The sequence below is a fragment of the Armigeres subalbatus genome, chromosome 3 (genome assembly GCF_024139115.2).
Source record: "Armigeres subalbatus isolate Guangzhou_Male chromosome 3, GZ_Asu_2, whole genome shotgun sequence".
Lineage (NCBI taxonomy): Eukaryota > Metazoa > Arthropoda > Insecta > Diptera > Culicidae > Armigeres > Armigeres subalbatus.
Window position 1 is genome coordinate 353937898 of NC_085141.1, and position 24928 is coordinate 353962825.

The 24928-nt window shown below is 41.0% G+C and overlaps 1 protein-coding gene across 1 annotated transcript in view; it reads left to right on the forward strand.

Annotated features, from left to right (window-relative positions):
* LOC134223236 (zinc finger protein 883-like) overlaps positions 1–24928 on the forward strand; it is a 50887-nt gene that overhangs the window by 17543 nt on the left and 8416 nt on the right. The window contains exons 3-4 of the mRNA XM_062702382.1: positions 21121–21220; positions 21301–22094. Coding sequence (XP_062558366.1) covers positions 21121–21220; positions 21301–22094 — 894 coding nt within the window. The remainder of the gene's footprint in view (positions 1–21120; positions 21221–21300; positions 22095–24928) is intronic.

Consider the following 24928-nt stretch of genomic DNA (forward strand, 5'->3'; position numbering starts at 1 on the left):
AGACATCGGTAAAAATAAGTGCAGAAGTCGGTTAAATCTTTTAAATAAACCGAGCTCTCGGTTCAAATTTTCTTATACCGAATAAAATCAGTAAAAAAAATTTGCCGAGCTGCAATTCTCGATTTGAGTGTGTACTATCAAAAAAAAGTTTTTACATGGATTTAGATGAGTTTTACAGTGAAATGTGTAAAAAGTTGGTTAAAAATGCTTCTAATCGAGTGTTTTAAATAAGCATAACCATGCATACATCATTTGCAGTGTAGCATAAGTTCATTTTACCCAAAATAATTGGCACATCCTATCCTATGTTTCGCCAGGCGTCGTCATGTTATCAAGTGGTTGCTTAGTTTCAACAAATGCGACCCACTACCACATGTAAGCCGCTGTGTAATACACAAATGAATCACCTCACCTCCTTTATACCATATTGCCTGGAACCTACTACAGAGTGGTCAGGGTAACTGATCGTCCTGAATATGCTTCCTGAAGCATCTCCATGAAAAATCTTAAAGTTTGATACCCATATTGATAGGGTTCTGAACGTTTTTCAAATTGGCCATTCCCCCCAGGGCACCTGGAACCTGCTACAGAGTGGTCAGGGCAACTGATCGTCTTGTATATGCTTCCTGAAGCATCTCCATGAAAAATCTTGAAGTTTGATGCCAATATTGATATGGTGCCGGATAATTTATACGTGATTGGATGGATATACATAATTGACCATAGTATCCGGAAACAGGAAACTGAAATGACCATATCTCGGATGTTTTTTAACGGATCTTAGCGCAACCACCCGCATTCAATTTTCAATAAGTTCTAGTTTCTAGGAAAATAGTGTTCATCGCTGTAACTTCAAACCACATAAAAATACGAGCGGCATAAAAAATGTGTTTTTGACATGGCCTCCGAAAATCCGGAACATCTCCGGTGTCCGGTGGCCAGTATTCGTGACTATGCAATTTCCTAAATCTTGACTAAATTTGCCGTCGAATGCTTCCAGTTTTGTCCAATTTCATCAATTTTTCAAAAAGTTATAATGATTTTAATTTGGTTCAAATTTTGCCTATCTCAATCATTTTGCCTAATCACTGTATATAAAAGTAGGTGAATGCCCGGATTAAGGCAATGGTGGATGTCATCTCTTCTTTGACAGTAGGCGTTTGTTCGGTTTAAAGCAATGGTGGATGTAATCCCTTCTTTAATAGTAAACGATTGCTTGGATTAAGGTGGCAAAGGTGGATGTGATCCCTTCTTTTAAAAAAAAGCGCTTTCCCTGGTTTATGGAATGGTGGATGCAATCTCTTTCCTAAAAGTAGGCACTTGTTCGGATTAAGGCAATGGTGGATGTGATCTTTTCTTCAAAAAAGGCGTTTGCCTGGCATAAGGCGATGGTGGATATGACCCCTTCTTTAAAAGTAGTTGCTCAGTTCGATTAAGAAACTTATTTAAAAGTAGGCGCTTGTTCGTATTGAGGCAATGGTGAATGTGATCCCTTCTTTAACAGTGGGCGCTTGCCGGGGTTTAGGCAATGGTGTATGTAATTTCTTCTTTTCAAGTATTCACTTGCTCGAATAACGATAATTGTGAATGTAACCTCTTTTTTAAATGACGGCATGTGCTTGGCGTAAGACGATAGTGAATGTGACCCTTTCTTTAAAAGTAGGTGTTTACCCGGATTAAGGCAATAGTGGGTGTGATAAAGGCAATTAAAACTAGGCGCTTTCTCGGATTAAGGCAAGGGTGAATGAGATTTCTTCTTTAAAAGTAGGCGTTTGTCCGGAATAAAGTAATGGTGGAAGTGATACCTTTTTTTTTGTCTGCAACAAGACAATGTTGTTTTTGATTTCTTTTTTTAAATAAAAATGATTCCTTTTGTAGAAATAAAAGTTTGTCCAGATGTGATTCGTCCTTTGGATGTAGGCAATTTTCTGAAATAAGGTAATGGATTTAATCCCGGGCTTGGCCCGGGGGTAAGGCAATAGTGGAAATGATTCATTCGTTTGTTCGAAATGATTTGAAATGCGTTTGCCTGGATTGAGACAATCTTGGATTCAATCCATTCTTCAAAAGTAGATGTTTGTCCGGAATCAAGCAAGGGGATGTAAGCGTTTTCCTGGAATAAGTCAATGACGGATGTGATCCCTTTCTCGGAAGTAGTTTTGTCGCTACATTTGTCCGTCCTTCTGAAAATGTCTATCGTCAGTCTAAATCTATCAGAACATATCCTCGATCTACTCTAACTATGTAAAAAAATACATCAAATAACCCTTTCCCCTTTAACAGTTCAAAATTATGCCAAATGTCCGATATGCTAAATGCCCCATACCCATTTGAATTGAGCGTCAGTAGGCCATGACTTACAACACGTTTGCAAACTAAAATTGCAAGCAAAATTGCTAAATCATTTTGAGCGCGAGTGGCGCTCGCAAAAGTGTTCAGTGCGTGTGAAAAATCGCTTAAAAGTTATGAACGCGAGTGGTGCTTGCATAAGTGTTCAGTGCGTGTCCAAATCGCTAAAACATTTTGAGCGAGAGTGGTGCTCGCAAAAGTGCTCGGTGCGTGTCCAAATCGCTAAAACATTTTGCGAGCGAGTGGTGCTTGCAAAAGTGCTCAGTGCGTGTGAGAAATCGCTTAAATATTTTGAGCGCGAGTGATGCTCGCAAAAGTGCTCAGTGCGTATCCAAATTGCTAAAACATTTTGAGCGCAGGTGGTGGTCGCAAAAGTGCTCAGTTTGTGTGAAAAATCGCTAAAAAGTTATTAGCGCGAGTGGTGCTCGCATTAGTACTAAGTGCGTATCCAAATCGCTAAAATATTTTAATCGTGAGTGCTGCTCGCAAAAGTGCTCAGTTCGTGTGAAAAATCGCTACAATGTTATGAGCGCGAGTATGGCTTGCATATGTGCTAAGTCCGTATACAAATCTGTAAAACATTTTGGGCACAGGTGCTGCTCGCAATAGTACTCAGTGCGTGCGAAAAATCGCTAAAATATTATGCGCACGAGTGGTGTTCGCAAAAGTTCTTAGAGCGTATCCAAATCGCTAAAATATTTTGATCGCGACAGGTGCTCAAAAAAGTGCTCAGTGCGTATCGAAATCGCTAAAATATTTTGAGCGCGAGTGCACTATGGGTTCTTTCTAAAATAACGTAACGCTAAATTTGGTTGGACCCCCACCCTCCCCCTCGTAACACTTTTTGTATGAAAGGTTTAACTTTTTTGTATGGATCGTAACACTCGGGTTGACCCCCTCCCTCCCCCTACAGCGTTACGTAATTTGTGAAAGGCCCCTATGGGGAATCAGGCGGCCGAAAATAAAAAATTCGTCTTTCTTCGATTCGTAATTCAAGTTGACCTACCAAATGCTAATGTTTTGGAGTATTAAAACCCAGAATATCAGCACTCTAAGCCATATAGTTTATAACGAGACTATTTATAAACGAAATTATTACCCTCTTGTGCGCAACTGTGCGACTCCATCAGGTGGCAGCACACCTATTACTTTTAACTGTTACAACCGGCTAGCTACTTTCTAATCATAAGGTGTGCCACTGATTAAAGAACAATCGCATAGTGCATGAGCATGAGCATGAGCATGAGCATGATGACCGTGCATTTCGTAGTTGCTACTCCGTGATCGACCAGAACAATCGCAATTGCACAGGGAACCAATAGATGGAAGCATGGAATTTGCTCTCCAACCTCAATGTGCATAGTCCGAGGGCTCTAGTATTTTTGGATAGTCGATAACGGCGCTGGCCACGTCCTCACGGTCATCGGGGATGGGAAGGAATTGATGATGCAGTCACTCGCCCACTGCAAGCCGAGAACACCTCTGCACTCGCCACGAGTTCCTGCGGAATTTTATTGGAATCTTGGGGTTAAGGTTTTATGGCAGAGGTTCGTCTTGGTTAACGGGTTGCCAATGTGATAGTTATGAAAGGGTGGTGTAGTATTCTGATTAGATGCAGAAACGAACTTTTTCGCTCATTTCGAATTCTAACAGTTACCTGCTAGAACTAATCTAGTTGTAGGTATGTATAGGGATAGAAGATGGAAACGGTATGAAAGCCCATTTCCAGTTCTAGCGATTGCTAGAACATGAGAAGTATATGAAAAGATACAAAGTAGGAGGAATGGAACAGGCCTGGGATTGAACCCATGACCTCCTGCGTATGAGGCAGAAGCGGTAGCCATATGACCACCAAGCCCGTTGATTAAAGAACAATCGCATAGTGGCTCAAAATCAATAATTCAAAATTTGCTGCATGTTCACAAAATTTGCTGCATCTTATTCAATAAATCTCGGAATCATCTTACAAACTAGTACATACATTGATCTCTTCTACTCTTTGGTGGGGGCTAAATGATGTTGCGTTGACTGCATCGCTGCTGCTTGCTGTGTAGCACCCTTGTGTCACTCGTATGATCGTTAGTGTAGGTAGCTCCACTATGGGATGCGGCGAACTCGAGTTGGTGTTTGCTAAACGAACTGGACATGCGTAGGTCGTGATCGATGCTCGAATGGCTTGTGTGCAGGACTGGAAACAAAAGGCCTCTTTCAAAGGCCTTCTGTGCGCTTGAGTTTCTTGCACCGGGTGTGATATTGAAACAGGCCGACCACTATCCTCTATGATGATTGCACCGTCTATTGTTTCACAGCGAGGCAAAAGAAGCCAAGTTATCCAGTCCGGTAGATTTTACTGGTCATATGCATGCACGGACCGCTCTGAAGATGTTAGAGCTTCCGAGTTTTCTGCTAACACGTGTCTCAATCGACCTTCTGGGATCTTCTGGCTTGCGATGTATAACTTATCCGCAATCCGGTTTTGGAGAACCCTTAATTAGGAACGATCGATTTGCACTAAATCACGTGCATGCACTCAATAATTTTATTAATTTTTTTGTTCTGAGTATATAGCCACCGCTTTTGAGTCTTGTTCGATCAACAATGAGCATTGTGTCTATCCTCAGTCGATGTTTTCCTTCCGACGCGGCTTTGAGGTAGTGTGTCAGAGGAAGTTCAATAACATTCCGTTCTGGATGTGAACGATTTTTATTCCATTTCTTATGCACTCCGAGAAAAAACTCCAACATTTATATCGGCATAATCTCAAATTCGTAACAGGCTATCAAGATATAGGCATCAGAACCAGACACTTTTTAGTTCTTGAAAAATCAATGCATTATTCAACTGCCAATATCTTCGGCTACAGTAGCTTTTTTCCAACTCTATAAAAAGCTTTTCAAAGCTTGTTTCATGAACTTTCGAAGAACGGGTAACTTGTGGGAAAATAGGAAGTAAAACATCCAAATACGACCCGACGAAAAAATAATATTTTTTTCATGCAAAAAGTTCCATACAAAAAAAGTTTCTCAAAGTTTCGCTTAGCGAATACCCCTACGTCTTTCGCTTCGTGGTAGGCCGTGTACACGATAGCTTATGCAGTTATATGATACTCCATTAGGCGCAGGCTCACCAAGAAGATGTAACTCATTATCTGCTCAATCAAGTATCAAGTAAATGAATATGAAAAAAACAATGGACTCTTACGTAAATCTTCTAGACTTCATTAGAAAAAAAATTAAAAAATGTAGAATTTTGATATTAATTCAAAAACAATATGTACATTAGGGTGGCTCAAATTAGTATGGGAAAAACTTTTTTCAATTTTTTGATGGGCCGCCCTTTTATTCGGTTCTATTTGATGCCCTGATGCTCTGGACAAAATTTCAGCCAAATCGGTCAACGTTTGAGCGGTGCTAAACTCGTTGGAAGTTTATATGCAAAAGTGTATGCAGAAACATCCAAAAACAGTGCATTGCAGTTGGACGGCACAACTTACGATGAAGAACTATGATACTCATTCAAATCATAGAATTTAATACAGAATGTTATGCTGAAAACCGCGAGAAGATTAGAGTTTGCCCGGCTAAGTTATTAGCATTTCTGTGAAGTGGGGTTTGAGCAAATTTCGTTTCTTTTACCTTTGAAAAGAAATAAATTTACCCCTACAACACTGCAGTAAAATGCTAATATCTTTGCGTAATAAACTCTAATCTTCTCGCGGTTTTCAGCATAACATTCTGTATTTAATTCTACAAGAACTGAATGAGTATCATGGTTCTTGATCGTAAATTGTGTTGTCCAACTGCAAATCACTGTTTTTGGATGTTTCTGCATACATTTTTCCATATAAACTTCCAACGAGTTTAGCACCGCCCAAACGTTGACCGATTTGGCTGAAATTTTGTCTAGAGCATCAGGGCATCAAATAGAACCGAATAAAACGGCGGCCCATCAAAAAATTTGAAAAAGTGTTTTTTGAGCCACCCTAATGTACATACAAGAAACGAAAGTGTCTGTACCTAGGGAAATCTTTCGAAAAATATTGGCATATGAAAGGATGCTTTCGACTGTTGTGCTCAATTTTGTTTGACTATTATCGGCTCTTTCAGTCTTATAAATCAGCCAAAACGTCATTGCATCTATTTTCCGACGTTTCGGTGTATATTTTTTTTCCCTGAAGAAGGTGAAATATACACCGACACGTCAGAAAATAGATGCAATGACGTTTTAGCTGCTTTATAAGACTGAAAGAGCCGATAATAGTCAAACAAAATATTGGCATAAATAAATAGCATTTATGAATTTCTATCTGAGCGAATAGTGAGCTGTGATTGCGAAGGTAAATCGCGTGAAGAGTTTGTACTTAGTGTTTGGTGAAATATGAATTATAGGCAACTCATTGAAGTATTTAGAGCTCACAAGGGACGTCAGGTAGATCGTGTTGAGAAAGCTTTGGAAAATATCTGCCAAAGATTCTCTGTGAATAAACAAAAAAGAGTCAACTATGACATACAAAATTGAAAAATCTGCATTTGAAATCTGAAAAAAAGGCAGGCCGCATCCAGGTTCAAAACTTACTTTGACTCATATAATGAGGAATGGCTTGACACAGAATTTGAATTAGAAGAATTTTATCATGCTGAGCCAGATCCAAAGATATTAAAGGAAACGTACCTGAAAAGAAAACAACTTATACAGAAAAGGCTTTATGATAGCTTTGGTGTGTGGGTCGTGTGGTGTGAGGTGTGAGGATAATTTACATGACGATTTCATTCGTGGCTATGAACTCGTCGGATCATTTGATAAGCTCCCTCAACTTAGGTAACTGACTTCAAAATAAATCTAATCTGGAATATCCAGAAGATGTTCAATGTTTTCTAGTGACTTACATTTTTTGCAGTACAACAGATTCGATACAGAGAAAAGTGCTCTAGCAGATATTTTAATCGATCTAGAAGAAATAAATGATGATTTTGTTTAGGATGTTCATATACATAATGATTAAATAATTGTTGTTGCAGTATACTTGTACATCTTGAACCAGTGCGTATTCAAAATTGCTGAAATATTTTGAGCACGAGTGTAGCTCGCAAAAGTGCTCAGTGAGTATTAAATAGCTGAAATATTTTGAGCGCGAGAAGTACTCTGTATTTATTAAAATCGGTAAGAAAAAGTATCAACTTAAACAAAATGCAAATGTTATACAATTTTCTCATCTATAAGTATTTTCAACATAAATCTTGGATTAATTTATGTATGCGTAAAGAAATCAAATTATAATTTCGCAAAGAAATTAAATTGCAATTGCTTCTTAACAATTTTTGAATCGTGAAACTTTTGAAAGCCTTAGGATTTTTTTAAGAAGAGGGGAAATGTGTCCCATGAATTTATATTTTCGTTTGGCAGTGTGTGATATGCATAATATCCATTGCCGATATCTATCTTAATGATCTTACGTCTCACGTGAGTCGTCTAACGCAACCGCGAGAACGCGGCACAATTCGAATTGAGCGTCAGTAGGCCATGACTTTTGCAAAGCAACTAGAGATGTCGTAAAATCCCAATTAATCGATTAGTATCGAATCGATTGATTTCAATTCTTGTCGATTATTGAATCGATTATTCGTTGGGTAGAAATCGATTGAAAATTAATCGATTATCACAACGATGAATCGATTAATCGAAGTAATTGATTAATTTGTGACATCTCTAAGGATGTTGTAAAATTCCGATTAATCGATTAGTAACTAATCGATTTCTATTGATTCTTGTTGATTATTGAATCGATTTATCGTTGGGTAGCAATCGATACAAAACTAATCGATTATCACAACGATTAATCGAAATAACCGAGTAATTTGCGACATCTTTAAAAGCAAACAGTTTTCCCCTTATTAATTACGGACGACAGGTAAGTGCTATTTTGTCCCTGACAATTACCTAACGTATTCGGCTGGTCCTTTTCCGATGACACGGGGCCACACAGTAAATTCGTATTCAGCGTCGGGTTAGGGACAAAAGGTCGAAAGACATAAGGTCGAAAGGACAAAAAGTCGAAAGACAAAACGTCGAAAGACAAAAGGTCGAAGGGACAAATGGTCGAAAAGGACAAAAGGTCGAAAGGGACAAAAGGTCGAAAGGACAAAAGGTCGAACGGGACAAAAGGTCGAAAGAAATAAAACATCGATTAGATCAAAATTACACAATTTTTAACAATTAATTAAAATTCATTCACTGAGTACAACTAATAGATGGATGTTCGGGTTTTCTAAATATCACATCGATCTGTCAAAATGGCACACGCCGCACATCAAATACATCAATGCGCGCGCCTGCGGCGTGCCCTATTTTGACAGATCGAAGTGACATTTAGAAAACCTTGATATCCATCTATTATTTGCACTCATTGAATGCATTTTATTTCATTGTTAAAAATAGTGAAAATTAAAAGGGCAATATCGTTTCATAGTGATTTCTCCTTCTTTGAAAATGGCTCATTCTTCAACTTTGATTAACAAGATGAGTGTGTTATTATTTCTGCTTGAAGTTAAATGCATAGCACAAACACCAACTTATCAACTTGTTTTTGATTGAAATTTTGTCCCTTTCGACGTTTTGTCTTTTTCGACCTTTTGTATTTTTCGACCTTTTGTCCTTTTCGACCTTTTGTACCTTTCGACCTTTTGTACATTTCGACCTTTTGTCCTTTCGACCTTCTGTCCCTTTCGACGTTTTGTCTTTTCGACCTTTTGTCCTTTCGACCTTTTGTCTTTTCGACCTTTTGTCTTTCGACCTTTTGTCCTTTCGACCTTATGTCTTTCGACCTTTTGTCATAGATTCTTCAGCGTCAACGTGACGACATACAACATCTAGGTTAGTAAATAGGTTAGTTGGATGGTACGAGTTCACAATCTTTAAGCTTCATCTAGTAAATTGCAACTTGAAATGTTAAGCAGATCTTTGGTATCCATCTATGCAACTTTCAACAATTTAGTACCTAGTCCGTAACCAATTCGTTTCTGGGCAAAATCTAATTTTTCGTTCATTAATATCAACCTTCTTCTTCTCATATTGGCATTACATCCCCACTGGGGCCGTCTCACAGCGTAGTATTCTTTCAGCACTCCCACATTTATTAACTGCGAGGTTTCTGAGCCAACTTACCATTTTTGCATTTGTATCTCATGAGGCAAACAAGATGAGACTTGTTATGCCCAGGGAAGTCGATAAAAATTAAAACCCGAAAATTTCCTAAACCTTGAGGAAAAGACAAAACTCGACCGTGCGGTGCTCTATTGAGAAATCCAATACATCTCTATACATAAAAATAAGTCCGCTTTTCCTTCGAGTCATTATAACTTATGAACGGGTTGACCGATTTACAAGATTTTGTCACTAATCGATTGTCTTGGGCCTCTGTGTTTACGTATACTAAGGATTGGTCAATTTGACGGGGAAAATGTTCATTAGACTGGCCCAGGCTAGTATGGGGAGAAAAAAAAGTTGTTGAATTCTATGGGGCACCCCCCAGGATTGTGCATTAGGGTAAAAAAATCACTCTCTGAAAATTTCAGCCTGATCGGTTGTTGCATAAGCTGGCGCATTTGATTTAAAGTTAATATGGGGGTTTCAGCTGAAATATATGGGAAACTACGCCTCTGTTACTATTTCGTCCAGAAAATTGAAAAATGAATATAATGAATGGAAATAATGAATTTCAAAGTGCTCAACCCAACTTCGAATAAATCAGCGAAAAACTAATTTAAAATCGATTAAATCATAGTTAAATTTTATGTGGAATTGTTCTTTGACATGTTAACTTCATTTCCTGCAAATCTGCGCTCGATCGGGCTCTTCCATCCAATTTTCTGGACGAAATAGTAACAGAGGCGTATTTTTCCATATATTTTGGCTGAAACCCCCTTTTAACTTCAAATCAAATGCACCAGCTTATGCAACGACTGATCAGGCTGAAATTTTCCGGGAGTGGGGGGGGGGTGCCCCGTAGAATCCGACGACTTTTTGTATCCTGGGCCAGTCTTATGTTCATGACTTTAAAAAAAAAGCCATCAAGCTCGAACTAAAATCGATCTAGAGTGCGACAGTGCAATCAACTAAAAGATTTACAGTTTGACCGAGAAAAAAAAAACAACCTGTGCGGAATCGGGTTGTTTTTTCTAGTTTCACATAATGTTAATTCAATTCAAACTTTGTGCTTCAACGAGTATTTTTTTTATTCAGGAAGTCTTTGTCAAAGTTTGACTTGTCCCTATATGATAAAAATGAAATGGTCTGTGTTCGTATTTGCATAATTCAAAAACGACTGGATGGATTTTCTTCATTCCTTCTGCAGAAATGTTCGTTATCCTTTCCGACGGGTAAGGTTGAGTGAATCGTGAAAAACTAATCGTAAGGAAACTTCGCATGGGCAGTTCAGAACGCGCATTTTCGCCTACTATGCAGGACAACGTCTGCTGAGTAAACTAGTAATAAATAATTATCGTTGCCACAATTTTCCACTTAGCTAATTTTTCAAATCGCCACGCTGCCCACGCTTGCTGTTCATTTACAAATGCCACCCATCACGGTATGCCAACCACCGCATTGATTTAAATATTGAATAACTGTTAAACCATGCGGAATGATGATTATTATTTCCGTCAATCTTTGCCAAGACCGCTCTCTCTACAGTCCTGATTTGAAATCCCTCTCCAAACATCAGTGTTTCTGGTTTGCAGCAGCATGATGACTGAGGATTGCTCTGCGTAAATCAAACAACGACGCGTCGCAATTCGGCACAGTTTTCATTTGGATTGGTTTCCCTTTAGGTACAGAGCCAGTTCTTCAGTAACGCGAATCGGAATTACTAAAAAAAATATTATTTTTACCAGAGTAAGTACTGCCACATTGTTATCAGGCGCTTTTTTGAAACACCAAAATCTACGCAGATACAGTAATCTATGTACAACGCCGAGATCACCTAAAATGTGGAAGTACTTTAGAATCGAATCAAATTATACTTTCCATAGGTATCGCTCAATTCGGGGCTAAACTGTACTGAAACGGGGGTCGGGCAAAAATAAGCTCCACTGAACAAATCAGCTACGGTGGTGCGGTTCCGCGGTTTCCGTGCGCCTATGGTAACGTTTATTTAGGATTGCAGTGCACGAAGCATTTCCGGCCATCTGAATGAGGGCACGTTGGTGAATATTATGAATGGGAGCATCCGAGCCCGTGCCATATTTTACCATAACTTTTACCCGTCGATCTCTCGTCCTGCCGTCGCGACGCGACTACGGTTGTTGTTGTTTCATTATCTTGCAATTCAGCGTGTAATATTCTTTATTTACTTTGGAAAGCGCGCCGGGTGGGCTTCCGGAAACTTGTTTCTTTCCGCAAACCCGTACCCAATCTTTAAAAGCCGATGAAAAGATGAAAATTAAATATTGAATCCAAAGAAGTAAAAAAATAACCCAGCACAGCTTCGGAAAACAATAAAAGAATTTCGTTCGCTCAATTTAACGCAACGAAAGAGGGAAAGGAATGAATTTTAATTACAAACCTGAAGAAGCGTAGCGCTAAAAAAAGGAAACCCTGTTAGAGCAAAGAACTGGCAAATTTGTTACGACTTGAAAAAGAAAATTTACACCTGGAGGTGTTCAGATGAGTGGGAAGGTAGAAGGCAAAAAAAATGAATTGATGCTTGTTTTATTTTGCAATCCCCTATTTTTCACTGGTTTTAAATACAACCAAATAATCTTTCTAAGAAGGATAAGTTGGAGTACGATGGGGCACATTTTTAGAAGGATCAGGCCGTTTTAACTTTAAATTAACATAATGTTCAATGCAGATATTCTATTGTAAGTAAAAATATATGGCGCATATTATGCAATATATTGTCACTTGATTTGAGAGTAGTTCATTTTGGTAAAATATGGCAAATAAAAATATTGCTCAACATCGTTCTTTTTGCAGAACACTCTTCCTATAAAAACGAACAGTGGGTAATGTATAAATCCATTTTATTTTCTCATTTCTGTTTGATTACATATTTTTGACAAATTACATTTTTGGTGGTTTTTTGGTTGTTTTTGTTGGTGGTCTTTCATCCATCGTAGTATTGTACCGCGCATAAAAAAATCTACTCCTCCGCTTATTTTTAATCGCAACGAGAAATAAGCGCCAGACAGTCGCCTAAGAAAAACATACCTGCAGGGAAAGCTACTTTGATATATTTTTAATTAGGCCGCCACGTGGTGGATTGTGGCGATGAATGCTTTGATAGAACGTGCTTTTGTACTGCGGAGAAATTTTCCACATATATGAGAGCCTTGGAAAATTAATACAAAAGTTGTCATTATGTTGTAAGACAAAAAATATAAACATTCAATATAATAATATCAAAAATTTTAATTGTAGAAAAAATCAAGATATGTTAGCCTAATAAACTCGTTATAAACGACTTTTATCTACAGTTTGATGACCTAACTACTATGTACACAAAATATTTACAATACAAATTTGATAACCTAGTTGGGGAATAAATCCCGGATCGCTTGCTGTTCGGACGTCAATCAACGAGCCCTGAACCGATCTTTGCACTCATCAAATCGATTTTCTAGTATCTGTATCCCGGCCAGACGGTGGACCTCAGAAGTTCGTGTCCTGGGAGGGGTGTTGAGGATCATCCTCAGAAATTTGTTCTGCACTCTTCAGAGTTTGAGGTGATGAATGTTGCAGCTCTCCCAGATCGGCATGCCATATTCGATCACGGGGAGGATGATTTGCTTGTATACAGCAACCTTATTCTTCAATGACAATGACGACCGGCGGTTGATCAAAGGGTATAGTAGTTTCAACAAAACGATGCCCTTCGTCACCGTCTTGTCAACCTGTGAGGTACTCCGTCAAGGCATCCAGGCCTCGTTGGAGTTTTGCTACTTACGCTCTGATCACTCTACCTTTGTAGACGATGGAGGTGTCATCTGTGAACAGAGACCAGCCTGGCGGATGTTTTAGAGACAGACTTGTTCCATCTGAACCGCATCGAAAACCAAACTGTGAATCGCCTTTTCAAACAGCTTCGATAACCCTGAGAGAAGGCTGATGGGGTGATAACTTTTCGGAGAGGAAGGATCCTTCCCAGGCTTCCGGATGGGGATGACTTTGGCTGACTTTCATGACGATGGGAAGTAGCTGAGACGGAGACACTGATTAAAGAGCAGCAAAAGGTGCTCGAAGAATGGAGCACTCATATGTTTGAGCTCAAGATTCAGGATGCTGTCGAAGCCTGGGGCCTTCATGTTTTTCGATGATTTGATATAGGCCGTCAATTCACCTCCGAAAAGTCGTCGGGAATAAGATGGATGTTGTTTGCATGCTTATTGCTCATTAACGGCTGCTTCGTGTGGACTGACGATGTTCTGTCCAAGATTGTGCGAGCTGACAAAGTGACGACCTATTTCGTTAATCTTTTCTGCACGAGTTATCAAGCGATCCTTAGAGCCATTGCTGTCTAATGGGATCAAAGGTGGAATGGTCTGAGGCTTAGATCTAAGAATTTTGATTAGAACGGCTTAGCACAGTCTTGAAAAGTGCGGACCTTATTAAAAAAATCACTATTACTGGGGTCCTCCATTCTGGCCTGTATAATGTTTGTCAAGCGGCTTCAACGTGTCTTAAGCGCTGTTAGTCTAGCACGCGAGTGACGTTTTGTAAACGGATTAAATATTTGGAGAGTGTATCAATGGTTAGGGTGTTCTTACCAGACGAGCTGTTAGTACATGTTGCTCCCGGGCCACCGAAATCGCCTGTTCGATGGAGCGCAGCTTCGATATCCTCCGAAGTTTCGAGAGATGCCTCCATAGTTGAAGTTGGAATCGACGACATAGTTGATGTTGGAACCGTTGACCAAGGAGCACACTTCCGCCACCGCCGGATAGTGGTCCGAGCTAAGCTCCTGATAGACAACATGCCTGATAGACAACAATGTGATCGTGTTATAACAGTTGAGTTTTTAAAGCTTAGAGCTGTTACAACGCTCAAATATATTTTCTGCAGATTTAGAGAAATCAGTAGTGATTCCGTTTCACTGCGTATTTCCGAACACTATTCTAGTTTGAATCTGGGGCAAGATAGGTTTTTCCAGCAGAGTCCTATTCATGTTTGATTTTTTTTTTTGATAAAATGAAATCATTACGTTGCAGCAAAGAAAGGCGCCTTAGTTGCAACGTGGATTGACCCGTAAATAAAACGGCGCACAATACACCAAAACAATTTCAAAATATTTGAATCTCGTGATTCATTCGTGGTTCAAATCTGCAGAAAATAGAACTGAGCTGTTTTAAGAACAGTTTTAAACTTTTGAAACTCAACTATTAAGCATAAAACATGAATCTACAACAGGTGCTGAGAAAATTAATGTTTCAGATTTATATTCAAATTGACAGCCCTGAACAATTTGAATCACTGCTGATTTTACTCTTAAAGCACAAATTAATCACGAGACTCAAATATTTTTTTATTGCTTTGGTATGTGAATACGTCTTTTTATCTACGAATCAACCCACATTGCAATTACGGCGACTATCTTCGCAGCAACCAAATTATTTCATTAAATTGAAAAAAAATCCATCGTGAAAAGAACACTGCTGGTGAAGCCACCATGGTCCACCGGAAATAAGGAGGAATGGTCCTCCGAAAATTTAGGGTGTTTATTGTCAGGCCCTGCAAGCCAGCCTTTAAAAAAAACTTACGCAACGAATGATCAACAAGAGAGTACGGACCGGAACGGCGAAGACCACTGCGACGAAAAAGAACTAGCGATTAAGAACTCGGTTCGTGGAACTGCAAACCTCTCAACTTCATCGGGAGCACACGCATACTCGCCAATGCGCTCAAGAACCATGATTCAGCATCGTTTGCGAACGTTTAGAGGTAATCATACCATCTACCAGAGTTGCAGCAACACACACGAGCTGGGAACAGCTTTCATAGTGATGGACGATATGCAATGGCGCGTGGCCTATCAATGAGAGAATGTGCAGGTTGAGGATCAAATGCCGGTTCTTCAACTTCAGCATAATCAACGTCCATAGCCAACACTCCGGAAGCACTGATGATGATAAGGACGCATTCTACGCGCAGCTGGAACGTGAGTACGACAGCTGTCCAAGCCACGACGTCAAAATCATCGTAGGAGATTTAAACGCTCAGGGTGGCCAGCGCCCACCGGCTGACGAACGAAAACGACCTACGACTAATTTATTTCGCTGCCTCCAAGAATATGGCCCAAAACTATCCGTCATCAACAATGTTCGGTACCGACGACTGCCGCGGTACGACCTAGAGCGACCTGATGTCGCCACTGCATACGCGCAGCATCTCGAGGCAGCGTTGTTGGAAGAGGGTGAGCTCGATGGGGTCCCTCTTGAGGACTGCTGGAATGCTGTCAAAGTAGCCATTAACGACGCAGTGGAGAACAAAGTCGGGTATGTGGGACGAAGTCGACGGAACGATTGCAGACAGGATCTGGAGAAGAAGGACGCGACGCGGGCGGTCGCGCTGCAGCAAAGGACCCGTTATAGACGAAAGTGGAGACAGCAGATCCACCATTTTCAGGAGAGGAAACGCCGCCTGAAAGAAGCGGAGTACGGGGAGATGGAACTACTGTTCTTAAGAAACACGCAAGTCTTATCAGCAGATCGAAAACGGCCTACGACTAATTGATTTCGCCGCCTCCAAGAATATGGCCATTCGCAGCACCTACTTCCAACACAGCCTTCCGTATCGATACACCTGGAGATCACCACTGCAGACAGAATCACAAAACGACCACGTTCTGATTGATGGACGGCACTTCTCCGACATTATCGACATCAGGACATATCGTGGCGTTAACATCGATCCTGACAACTATCTGGTGATGGTTAAACTGTGTCCAAAACTATTCGTCACCAACAATGTTCTGTACCGGCGACCGCCGCGGTACGACCTAGAGCGACTGAAGCAACCTGATGTCGCCACTGCATACGCGCAGCATCTCGAGACAGCGTTGCCGGAAGAGGGTGAGCTCGATGGGGCCCCTCTTGAGGACTGCTGGAATACAGTAAAAGCAGCCATCAACGACGCAGCGGAGAACAACGTCGGGTATGTGGGACGAAGTCGACGGAACGTTTGGTTCGACGAAGAGTGCAGACAGATTCTGGAGGAGAAGGACGCAGCGCGGGCGGTCGCGCTGCAGCAAGGTACCCGGCAGAACGTGGAACGTTATAGACGGAAGCGGAGACAGCAGACCCGCCTTTTTCAGGAGAAGAAACGCCGCCTGGAAGAAGCGGAGTGCGAGGAGATGGAACAGCTGTGCCGTTCTCAAGATACACGCAAGTTCTATCAGAAGCTCAACGCATCCCGCAAAGGCTTCGTGCCGCGAGCCGAAATGTGCCGGGATAAGGATGGGAGCATCTTGACGGACGAACGTGTGGTGATCGAAAGGTGGAAGCAGGACTACGAGGAACATTTGAATGGCGCTGAAAGTACAGGCAGTGAAAGTCAAGGCAGTGGAGGAGATGACTACGTTAGTTCAGCGGACGGTGGAAGCCAACCAGCCCCCACCTTGAGAAAAGTTAAGGATGCCATCCAACAGCTAAATACCAATAAAGCAGCTGGTAAGGATGGTATCGGTGCTGAGCTCATCAAGATGGGCCCGGAAAATTGCCAGCACAAATTGATAGTCAGAATCTGGGAAACTGAACAGCTACCGGCGGAGTGAAAGAAAGGGGTTATATGCCCCAACTACAAGAAAGGCGACAAGCTGGAGTGTGAGAACTTTCGAGCGATCACCATCCTTAATGCCGCCTACAAAGTTATATCCCACATCATCTTCCGTCGTCTGTCACCATTAGTGAATGAGTTTGTTGGAAGTTATCAAGCCGGCTTCGTTGACGGCCGCTCGACAACGGACCAGATCTTTACTGTACGGTAAATCCTTCAAAAATGCCGTGAATACCAGGTCCCAACGCATCATCTGTTTGTTGATTTCAAGGTGGCATACGACAGTATAGACCGCGTAGAGCTATGGAAAATTATGGACGAGAACAGCTTCCCTTAGAAGCCTACCAGACTGATCAAAGCAACGGTGGATGGTGTGCAAAACTTTGTGAAAATTTCTGACGAACACTCCAGTTCGTTCGAATCGCGCCGGGGACTAAGACAAGGTGATGGATTTTCGTGCCTGTTGTCCAACATTGCGCTAGAAGGTGTCATGCGGAGAGCCGGGTGTAACAGCCGGGGTACGATTTTCAACAGATCCAGTAAATTTATTTGCTTCGCGGATGACATGGACATTGTCGGCCGAACATTTGCAAAGGTGGCAGAACTGTACACCCGCCTGAAACGTGAAGCAACAAAAGTTGGACTGGTGGCGAATGCGTCAAAGACAAAGTACATGCTTGTGGGCGGAACCGAGCGCGACAGGGCCCGCCTGGGAAGCAGTGTTACGATAGACGGGGATACCTTCGAGATGGTCGAGGAATTCGTCTACCTCGGATCCTTGCTAACAGCTGTTAACAATGTCAGTCGTGAAATACGAAGGCGCATCATCTGTGGAAGTCGGGCCTACTACGGGCTCCAGAAGAAACTGTGGTCAAAAAATATTCGCCACCGCACAAAATGTGTCATGCACAAGACGCTAATAAGACCGGTTGTCCTCTACAGACATGAAACATGGACAATGCTCGAAGAGGACTTGCAAGCACTCGGAGTATTCGAGAGACGGGTGCTTAGGACCATCTTTGGCGGTGTGCAATAAGACGGTGTGTGGCGGCGAAGAAGCTCGCCCAGCTCTACGGCGAACCCAGTATCCAGAAGGTAGCTCAAGCCGGAAGGGTAACTTGAGATAAAAAATAACATATCCCCAATTTTTATTAATAAAGAATATGAATTTCTCTTTCACATGCCGTGTAAATATATTTTTTTGGTCTGCCCTAACCGGAGATATCAACTTATGAAAAAAAATGTTATTTTGCCAGAAAAACGATTTGAACTTTTGATCGAAAAGAGATATTGAGCATATTTACCCATTAAAAGTTGCATTTTTTTGAGCTCTAAAAGTCAGATGAAGACGACTTTTTCGAGAAATCAAAACAAAAAAAGTATATCAAAAATACTGTTTTTTGAGGGACACCCTAATCCAATTAGGTAAAATTACTCTAAATCAGCCAACTTAAGAGCTACAGAAAAAGTTTCTCAGCAAAATTGATTGGAATAAGCAGCGCTACAACTTTGTAGAACATAACTTGTCAATATTCCGAGAAATAAAAAAAATATTTTCTATTTTTTTTATATGATGGGCCACCCTATTTTTTGGAAGCACCATAATGATGGCCTTACTATTTCGAACAATTTTGTAGAACAACAGTTTTTTTTTCAGAAAAATATAGTTTTGGCATAAAATGCATCTTTCCGCGTAAATCTGTATCCTGGACCATAGTGCATTGGTAGCCATAGGTCATGACAAGATTACCAATCAAGCGTATTTGTTCGGATCGGGTGGAATAATGCTGAAGCTTGTCGCACATCTCATTCAGTATATGCTGCAGGTCAGCGGCCGTGTAGGGTGTCGTTGAGGGCACCGCTTCCAAGCGGCGCAACAACCTGGAGCTGAGTTGTTCGCTGGAACCCCGGAGGCGGGCCAGACCAGGGAGGTCTAGAGCTTTGTGCTTGTCTGGATGTAAGCGTTTGCCATACAGTCGGCTGATTACTGGTTTGAAGTAGAGCAGATAAGTCTTCCAGATGGGGGAGTGCAGTCCTTTCCCTTCTTCTGCAGGGTTGGTTTGAGGAGGAGGCCTGTTGTCTCGGCTCGCTTCGGTTAAGTGCGATCCGATGAGCGATGTTTGCAACCGCAGTTAACACATTTGGCTTCAAAATCCACAGTGTCCTTGGAAGGACAAGAGTCCGCCTGGTGGTCTAGCGAACATAGGTTGCACCTAGCTCTGAGGCGACAGTTGCGTGTGCCGTGTCCGGAGCTCAGGCACCGCATGCATTGCGTAACGTTCTTATTCGCCCCACGATATGCTTCCCACGAGACGATTACATCTAGGATCACACGAGCAGCCTGGAGCGCACCTAGTGTCACTGAGCCTTAGGGAAAGTGAACGAGTGTATCTCTGCAGTCACGGTATTCTGCATCCTGATTGTGACGAACCATAGGAAATTTCTGATTCTAATAGTCTTCTTTGGAGGCAAGAACCACCTTGATGTCCAGGCTGACGGATTTCACCATCAGCGGGGGGATTTTTTCTACAGTCAAGCGTTGCTGCTGCTGTTGTCCTTCTTCTTCTTCTTAGTTTTCTGACACATCAGCAAAATCACCCAGATCGCTGTCGTTAATTGCTGTGCCGCCGGTAGAGTACCGTTGTTAGACAGGATTGTGTGGAGGACGGATTGATCACCGTCTTTCCGAATTTTCTTCACTGGTCTGGCGTGCTGGCCTGCTGCCAACACCACGGAAGATTGATCGGTAGAAGCTGTCTTTTTCCTTCTTTCATTAACAGGAAAGTATCGCGTTGCTCTATTTTATGCCTTCTCGGCAGAAAAACATATACAGAAACATTGAAAAACAGTTATTTACAGTAAGAATGCGCCATTTAATATGAAGAACTATGATACTCATTCAGTTATTGCAGAATTTAATACAGAATGTTAAGCTGAAGACCACAAGAAGATTAGAGTTTAGTCGGCAAAGTTATTAGCATTTCACAGAAGTGTAGTATGAACAAATTTCGTTTCTTTTACACTAAAAAATAATAAAATAATGCATACGTCGCTTTAGTAAAATATTTAATAATAGTTTTGTCGCATGAATTCGGATCTTCTCGCAGCTTTCAGATTCTACAATAACTGAATAATTATCATAGTTCTTCATAGTAAATGGTGCCATCTAACCGCAAATCAATCGTTATTTCTCTATATATGTTTCCATATAAACTTCCAACGAGCACCTGAAATTTTGTCCAGAGTATACAAACTCATAAGCCACATTGTATTCATATGGCGATTCCGACAAATACCCTATTGTAAGATCCAAATCGATATCGACCTTTTCATGATGTTTCCTTCTAAGAATTAATTATAAATGAAGTACGTATATCAATTTCATATCTCACATAATAAAAATCATAATAACGTGATCAAATAAAATCATACTTCAAATAAAACGCAAAAGGGTGTGGTCCATTCTCACCCCATCATCCGCCGCCACCAGCCATCACACCACACCAAAAAAAGGCGTTGCCATACTAACCGCGAAGAGGGTGCTGGAATCAACCAACCGAACCGGTGGATGATGATGAGATGATGATTCGAATTAGGTACGATGGCACGGCACAAACTCAATCGGGCCATTACATTTTCACCGAATTCTATCCCTCTCGTTCGCCCATTCACGGATATGCCTTCACATTCGTTCATTGTGGCGCCCCGACCGTGTGTGCGCGTTGTGAATCGATAATGGTGGGTGAATCCTCATTCAACTTAATTCTTCTCCTCACTCGCCTCACTCGGAGAGTTCGCTACGCCGGTTTCCATTCAATGGCGTTGTTATTGGCAGTGCGTCCTTAGTACTGAGCGACGGACGAGGGAATCCTTTGGAATGTCGCCTTTTAATTCATGAAAGCATTTTTTTTCTGCCTTTTTATCGGGTTTCGGGTTACGCAAGCAAGTGGATGCATATCAACTGCTTTTCTCTCATGAAGTACCCACTTTTGGTTGTGATTTCAGGTCATCCGGACGACTGGAGGATGACTTGTTGAGTCTGGAGCACGATTCGGGAAACTCCGACGGCACATCAACACTGGGTTCGGAAGAGTCGTTTTCTGAGGTAAAGTTAAATCGCTAGCTGGTACGCGGCCATTGAACCGTTTGATAATGAAGTTTGCATTTACTGGTCTCACCCTGCAGGCAACCCCCTCCGAGGGCTCATCCAACGGCAGTGATGCGGAAAACGATGCGCCTGACTTCCGTCCGCATAAGTGCGCCGAGTGTGGGAAGAGCTACACCCGGAAGCTGTATCTGATGCGGCATTACGTCCAGCACTCCCGGGAGCGGCCCTATCAGTGTGAAGTGTGCAACAAAAGCTTCGCCTACGCCAGTTCGCTGTCCTCGCATCGAAAGCTGCATTTGGCCAGCGCTGAGCACCGGTGCGAGGTCTGCAGCAAGACCTTCATGACGGATGACTTGCTGGTGGCGCACAAAACGGCCGTCCACTACGGGGAGCGACCTTACAAGTGTAAGCAGTGCAAGAAAACGTTTGTTCTGCTGCACGCGTACAAAAGCCACAAACGGTGGCACCAGCAGTTCAGTCCATACAAGTGTTCGATCTGTGATAGGGAATTTATGAAGAAAATCAGTTTGAAGTGTCACCTCCGGGTACATACGGGGGAAAAACCTTTCTCGTGTGACATTTGTCATAAGAGTTTCACTCTTTCGTCGACGTTGTCCTCGCATAAGAAACTCCACGGAGAGAAACCAGCCCTGCAGTGCGAAACTTGTGGAAGAATTTTCACCCAGGCCAGCGCGTTGTCCACGCATAAACATCTGCACACGGAAGTCCGTCCGCACAGTTGTGACCTTTGCGGAAAAAGATTCATTCGACTGCACGCGCTCAAGATTCACATCCGAACGCACTCGAATGAACGTCCACACAGCTGCGAGCTTTGCCCGAAAACCTTTCTCGAGAAGCACGTGCTGATTAGGTGAGTATATTACTTTATATTTAAGTATTATTTGGCCATTATATTATTGCATCAGTTTTACCAACATATTTGTTTCAATGTCAGAATTAGTTTAGACAATATACAAAACTTCTAGTATGCAGTGTCGACAATAAAAGGAAATTTATATCCGGTATGCATAAACCACTCAAGCAGTTTTAGATTACAACAATTTAACCCCCAATGTACTTGTTACACATTTCAATAAAATCAAAGATGACATTGTGCATCTCGATTTGGAATGGATCTGAGATTTTTCTGTAAATTGGGTGTGATAAAAACTTTTAAATTACGAAGATTTTCGTGTTGTCGAATCTGCAATAAATTTCAAGGCTAATGCATATATCCGTTGTCTGGAGAAAACGTGTCTAGGGGTGATCCATTCATTATATAATGTTTTTTCATAAAGATTCCATCTCAACATATTTTTTCTATTTCATATTTTATAATACTCACTTCATTCTTCTCCGTTTTGTAACTTTTGACATTTATCTTTTCAAGTGTCATTTCCGTTAACCATTGTGGCTGAGCCGTGCGGTAAAGCAATATCATGCTGAAATGGCTGGGACCAATCCCGGTTCGGCGTAGGAATTTTCGGGTTGGCAATTGTCTCGACTTCCCTGGGCATACAAGTATCATCGTGTTAGCCTCATGATATACAAATGCAAAAATGGTAACTTGGCTTAAAAACCTTGCAGTCAACAACTGTGGAAGTGCTCAATGAACACTAAGCTGCGAGGTGGCAATGTCCCTGTGGGGGATGTAATACCAATAAGAAGAAGTCCCATTAACCATTTCTGTTCTGACTGTTTATTTGATGTATTCATACCTTCTCAATGTTTTGCTTCATCATTCAAACTGTTTTCTTTTTATTTTTTTTTCTTTTATTCATCACTATATTATTTCTTTAGTTTTACGTTTTCTCGTTTCTTTTCCCTTTTTTGTACCGTCATCATTTAAGGGCCATATTGACCAAAAACAAAAAATGTGTCAGAAACTGATGATAATTTTATACGGTTTGAATAACTAAAACTTTGGCTGACATCAAACAAATCACAAAAAAGTTTCAAGAGTTGGATGTAATTGTAATGGAATCTTTCGAATTTCAATTAAAAAAAATATTGATCACATAAACCTGCATTAGAATGATGACGCGTGCCTGCCTCTCACCCTAGCGGGCCTGGGTTCAATCCCAGTCGGAGCTGTTGACATTTTCAAAGTCGAAAAATGACTGGTCACGCCTTTCCTTGGATAGGAAGGTCCCGACCCCATGTTTTGATCGGTAGTAAAGGGTGTACGGAATCAAATTGCACCACTTTGAACTACTCGCCAAAAATTTGTCTATCAACCGATTGTCATGAAATTTTCAGGGACTGAAATACAATATAGAAGCTTTGACTATGTATCACTGTTTCACTGTAATTCTTAAATACATCCAAATGCTGAAACTTTTTTCTTAAATGAACTCATAAGATTTTGTACATGTCCCTGACTAACATTTTTCATCCTGCAATCTATCTCAACAAAAAAATTAACTAATTTTATTGTCGCAGTCGATAAGTTAACTTAATTAAAGTCAACTTTCCCAAAGAAATCATATTTTTTGACGCTTCTATTACAAAAATCGAAAACAAAAAATCAAAAAAGTGCTGCAGTGTGAACCGGCCTGAACAATGACTCGAGTGATGATCGATGATTATGAAGAAGGATGTGAAATACAAAAAAACAAATAAGACAAATAAAGACCAATAAAACAAAAAAGACAAATAAGGCAAATAAAACAAATAAGACAAATAAGAATTAAATAAGACAAATAAGACAAAATCCGTAAGAATTGCTGAAAGAATATCCGAAGAAATAACTGGATGAATATTCGGAGGCAGTTTTGCAGTTGGGCTTAGCAAAATTCAGGTCCTTCACCCAACCAGAGATTGTAACATTTTATTACAATCTTGCATTAGTTTCGCGTACAGTTTGCCATGATTTGCGACATATACATAGATTTCATTAACCTTCCGCAACTCGCTTCAACTTTCATAACACGAGAACTCGCGTGTTTTTTTTTTTATGTTTTTATTATCGAGACTTTCAGCCCAAGGCTGTTTCGTATCGAAAAACTCGCGTGTTGTAAAAAGTACAACATTCCGAAAATCTGTTATATTGAAGTCAATTAAAATTACATCAACGAGATTTTTTCATTGAGGACATTTTTCAACCATTTTTTTTCTACTGGTCCTCCGGAAGAACCGGAACCAACGGAACACCGGTGAAAATAGTCAATTTTCTCAATAAATGGCGCGATGTTTCTTATAAAAATTCTGAAAACCCTGGCGTAGTGAAAAAAATCTAAATCCATCTTAAATCCCATGCGGCCCTATGAGTCAAGAAAAAAAATGGAATTCACCCACTTAGCGGCGCTAGTGTTTATTATTATTATTATTATTATTATTATTATTATAGAGTTTTGGCACTTCCTCAGCAAAACTGCTGGGAATTTTCACCTACCCCGGGCAATCTGAATGCCAAAGGGGTTTGGCTCTGTGGATCTCATTCGCCAGTTGACTTAAAATCCTTGACTTATAATCCTATAATATATTAGTTATGGTGGTTCAGGAATCTTCTTACGATGCTTCAAGTTCCAAGAACCACTGTCTTTTGGATGCTATGGAGGTTATGAGATAGTTCCAGCTCTTCTAAGGATCTCAGAAGAGATTTCGGGACGATTCCGGTTGCTGAGATAACAACCGGAATTATACGCACGTCCTCCAGGTGCCACATCTGCTTCAACTCTTCCGCCAAGTCGTGGTACTTCGTTA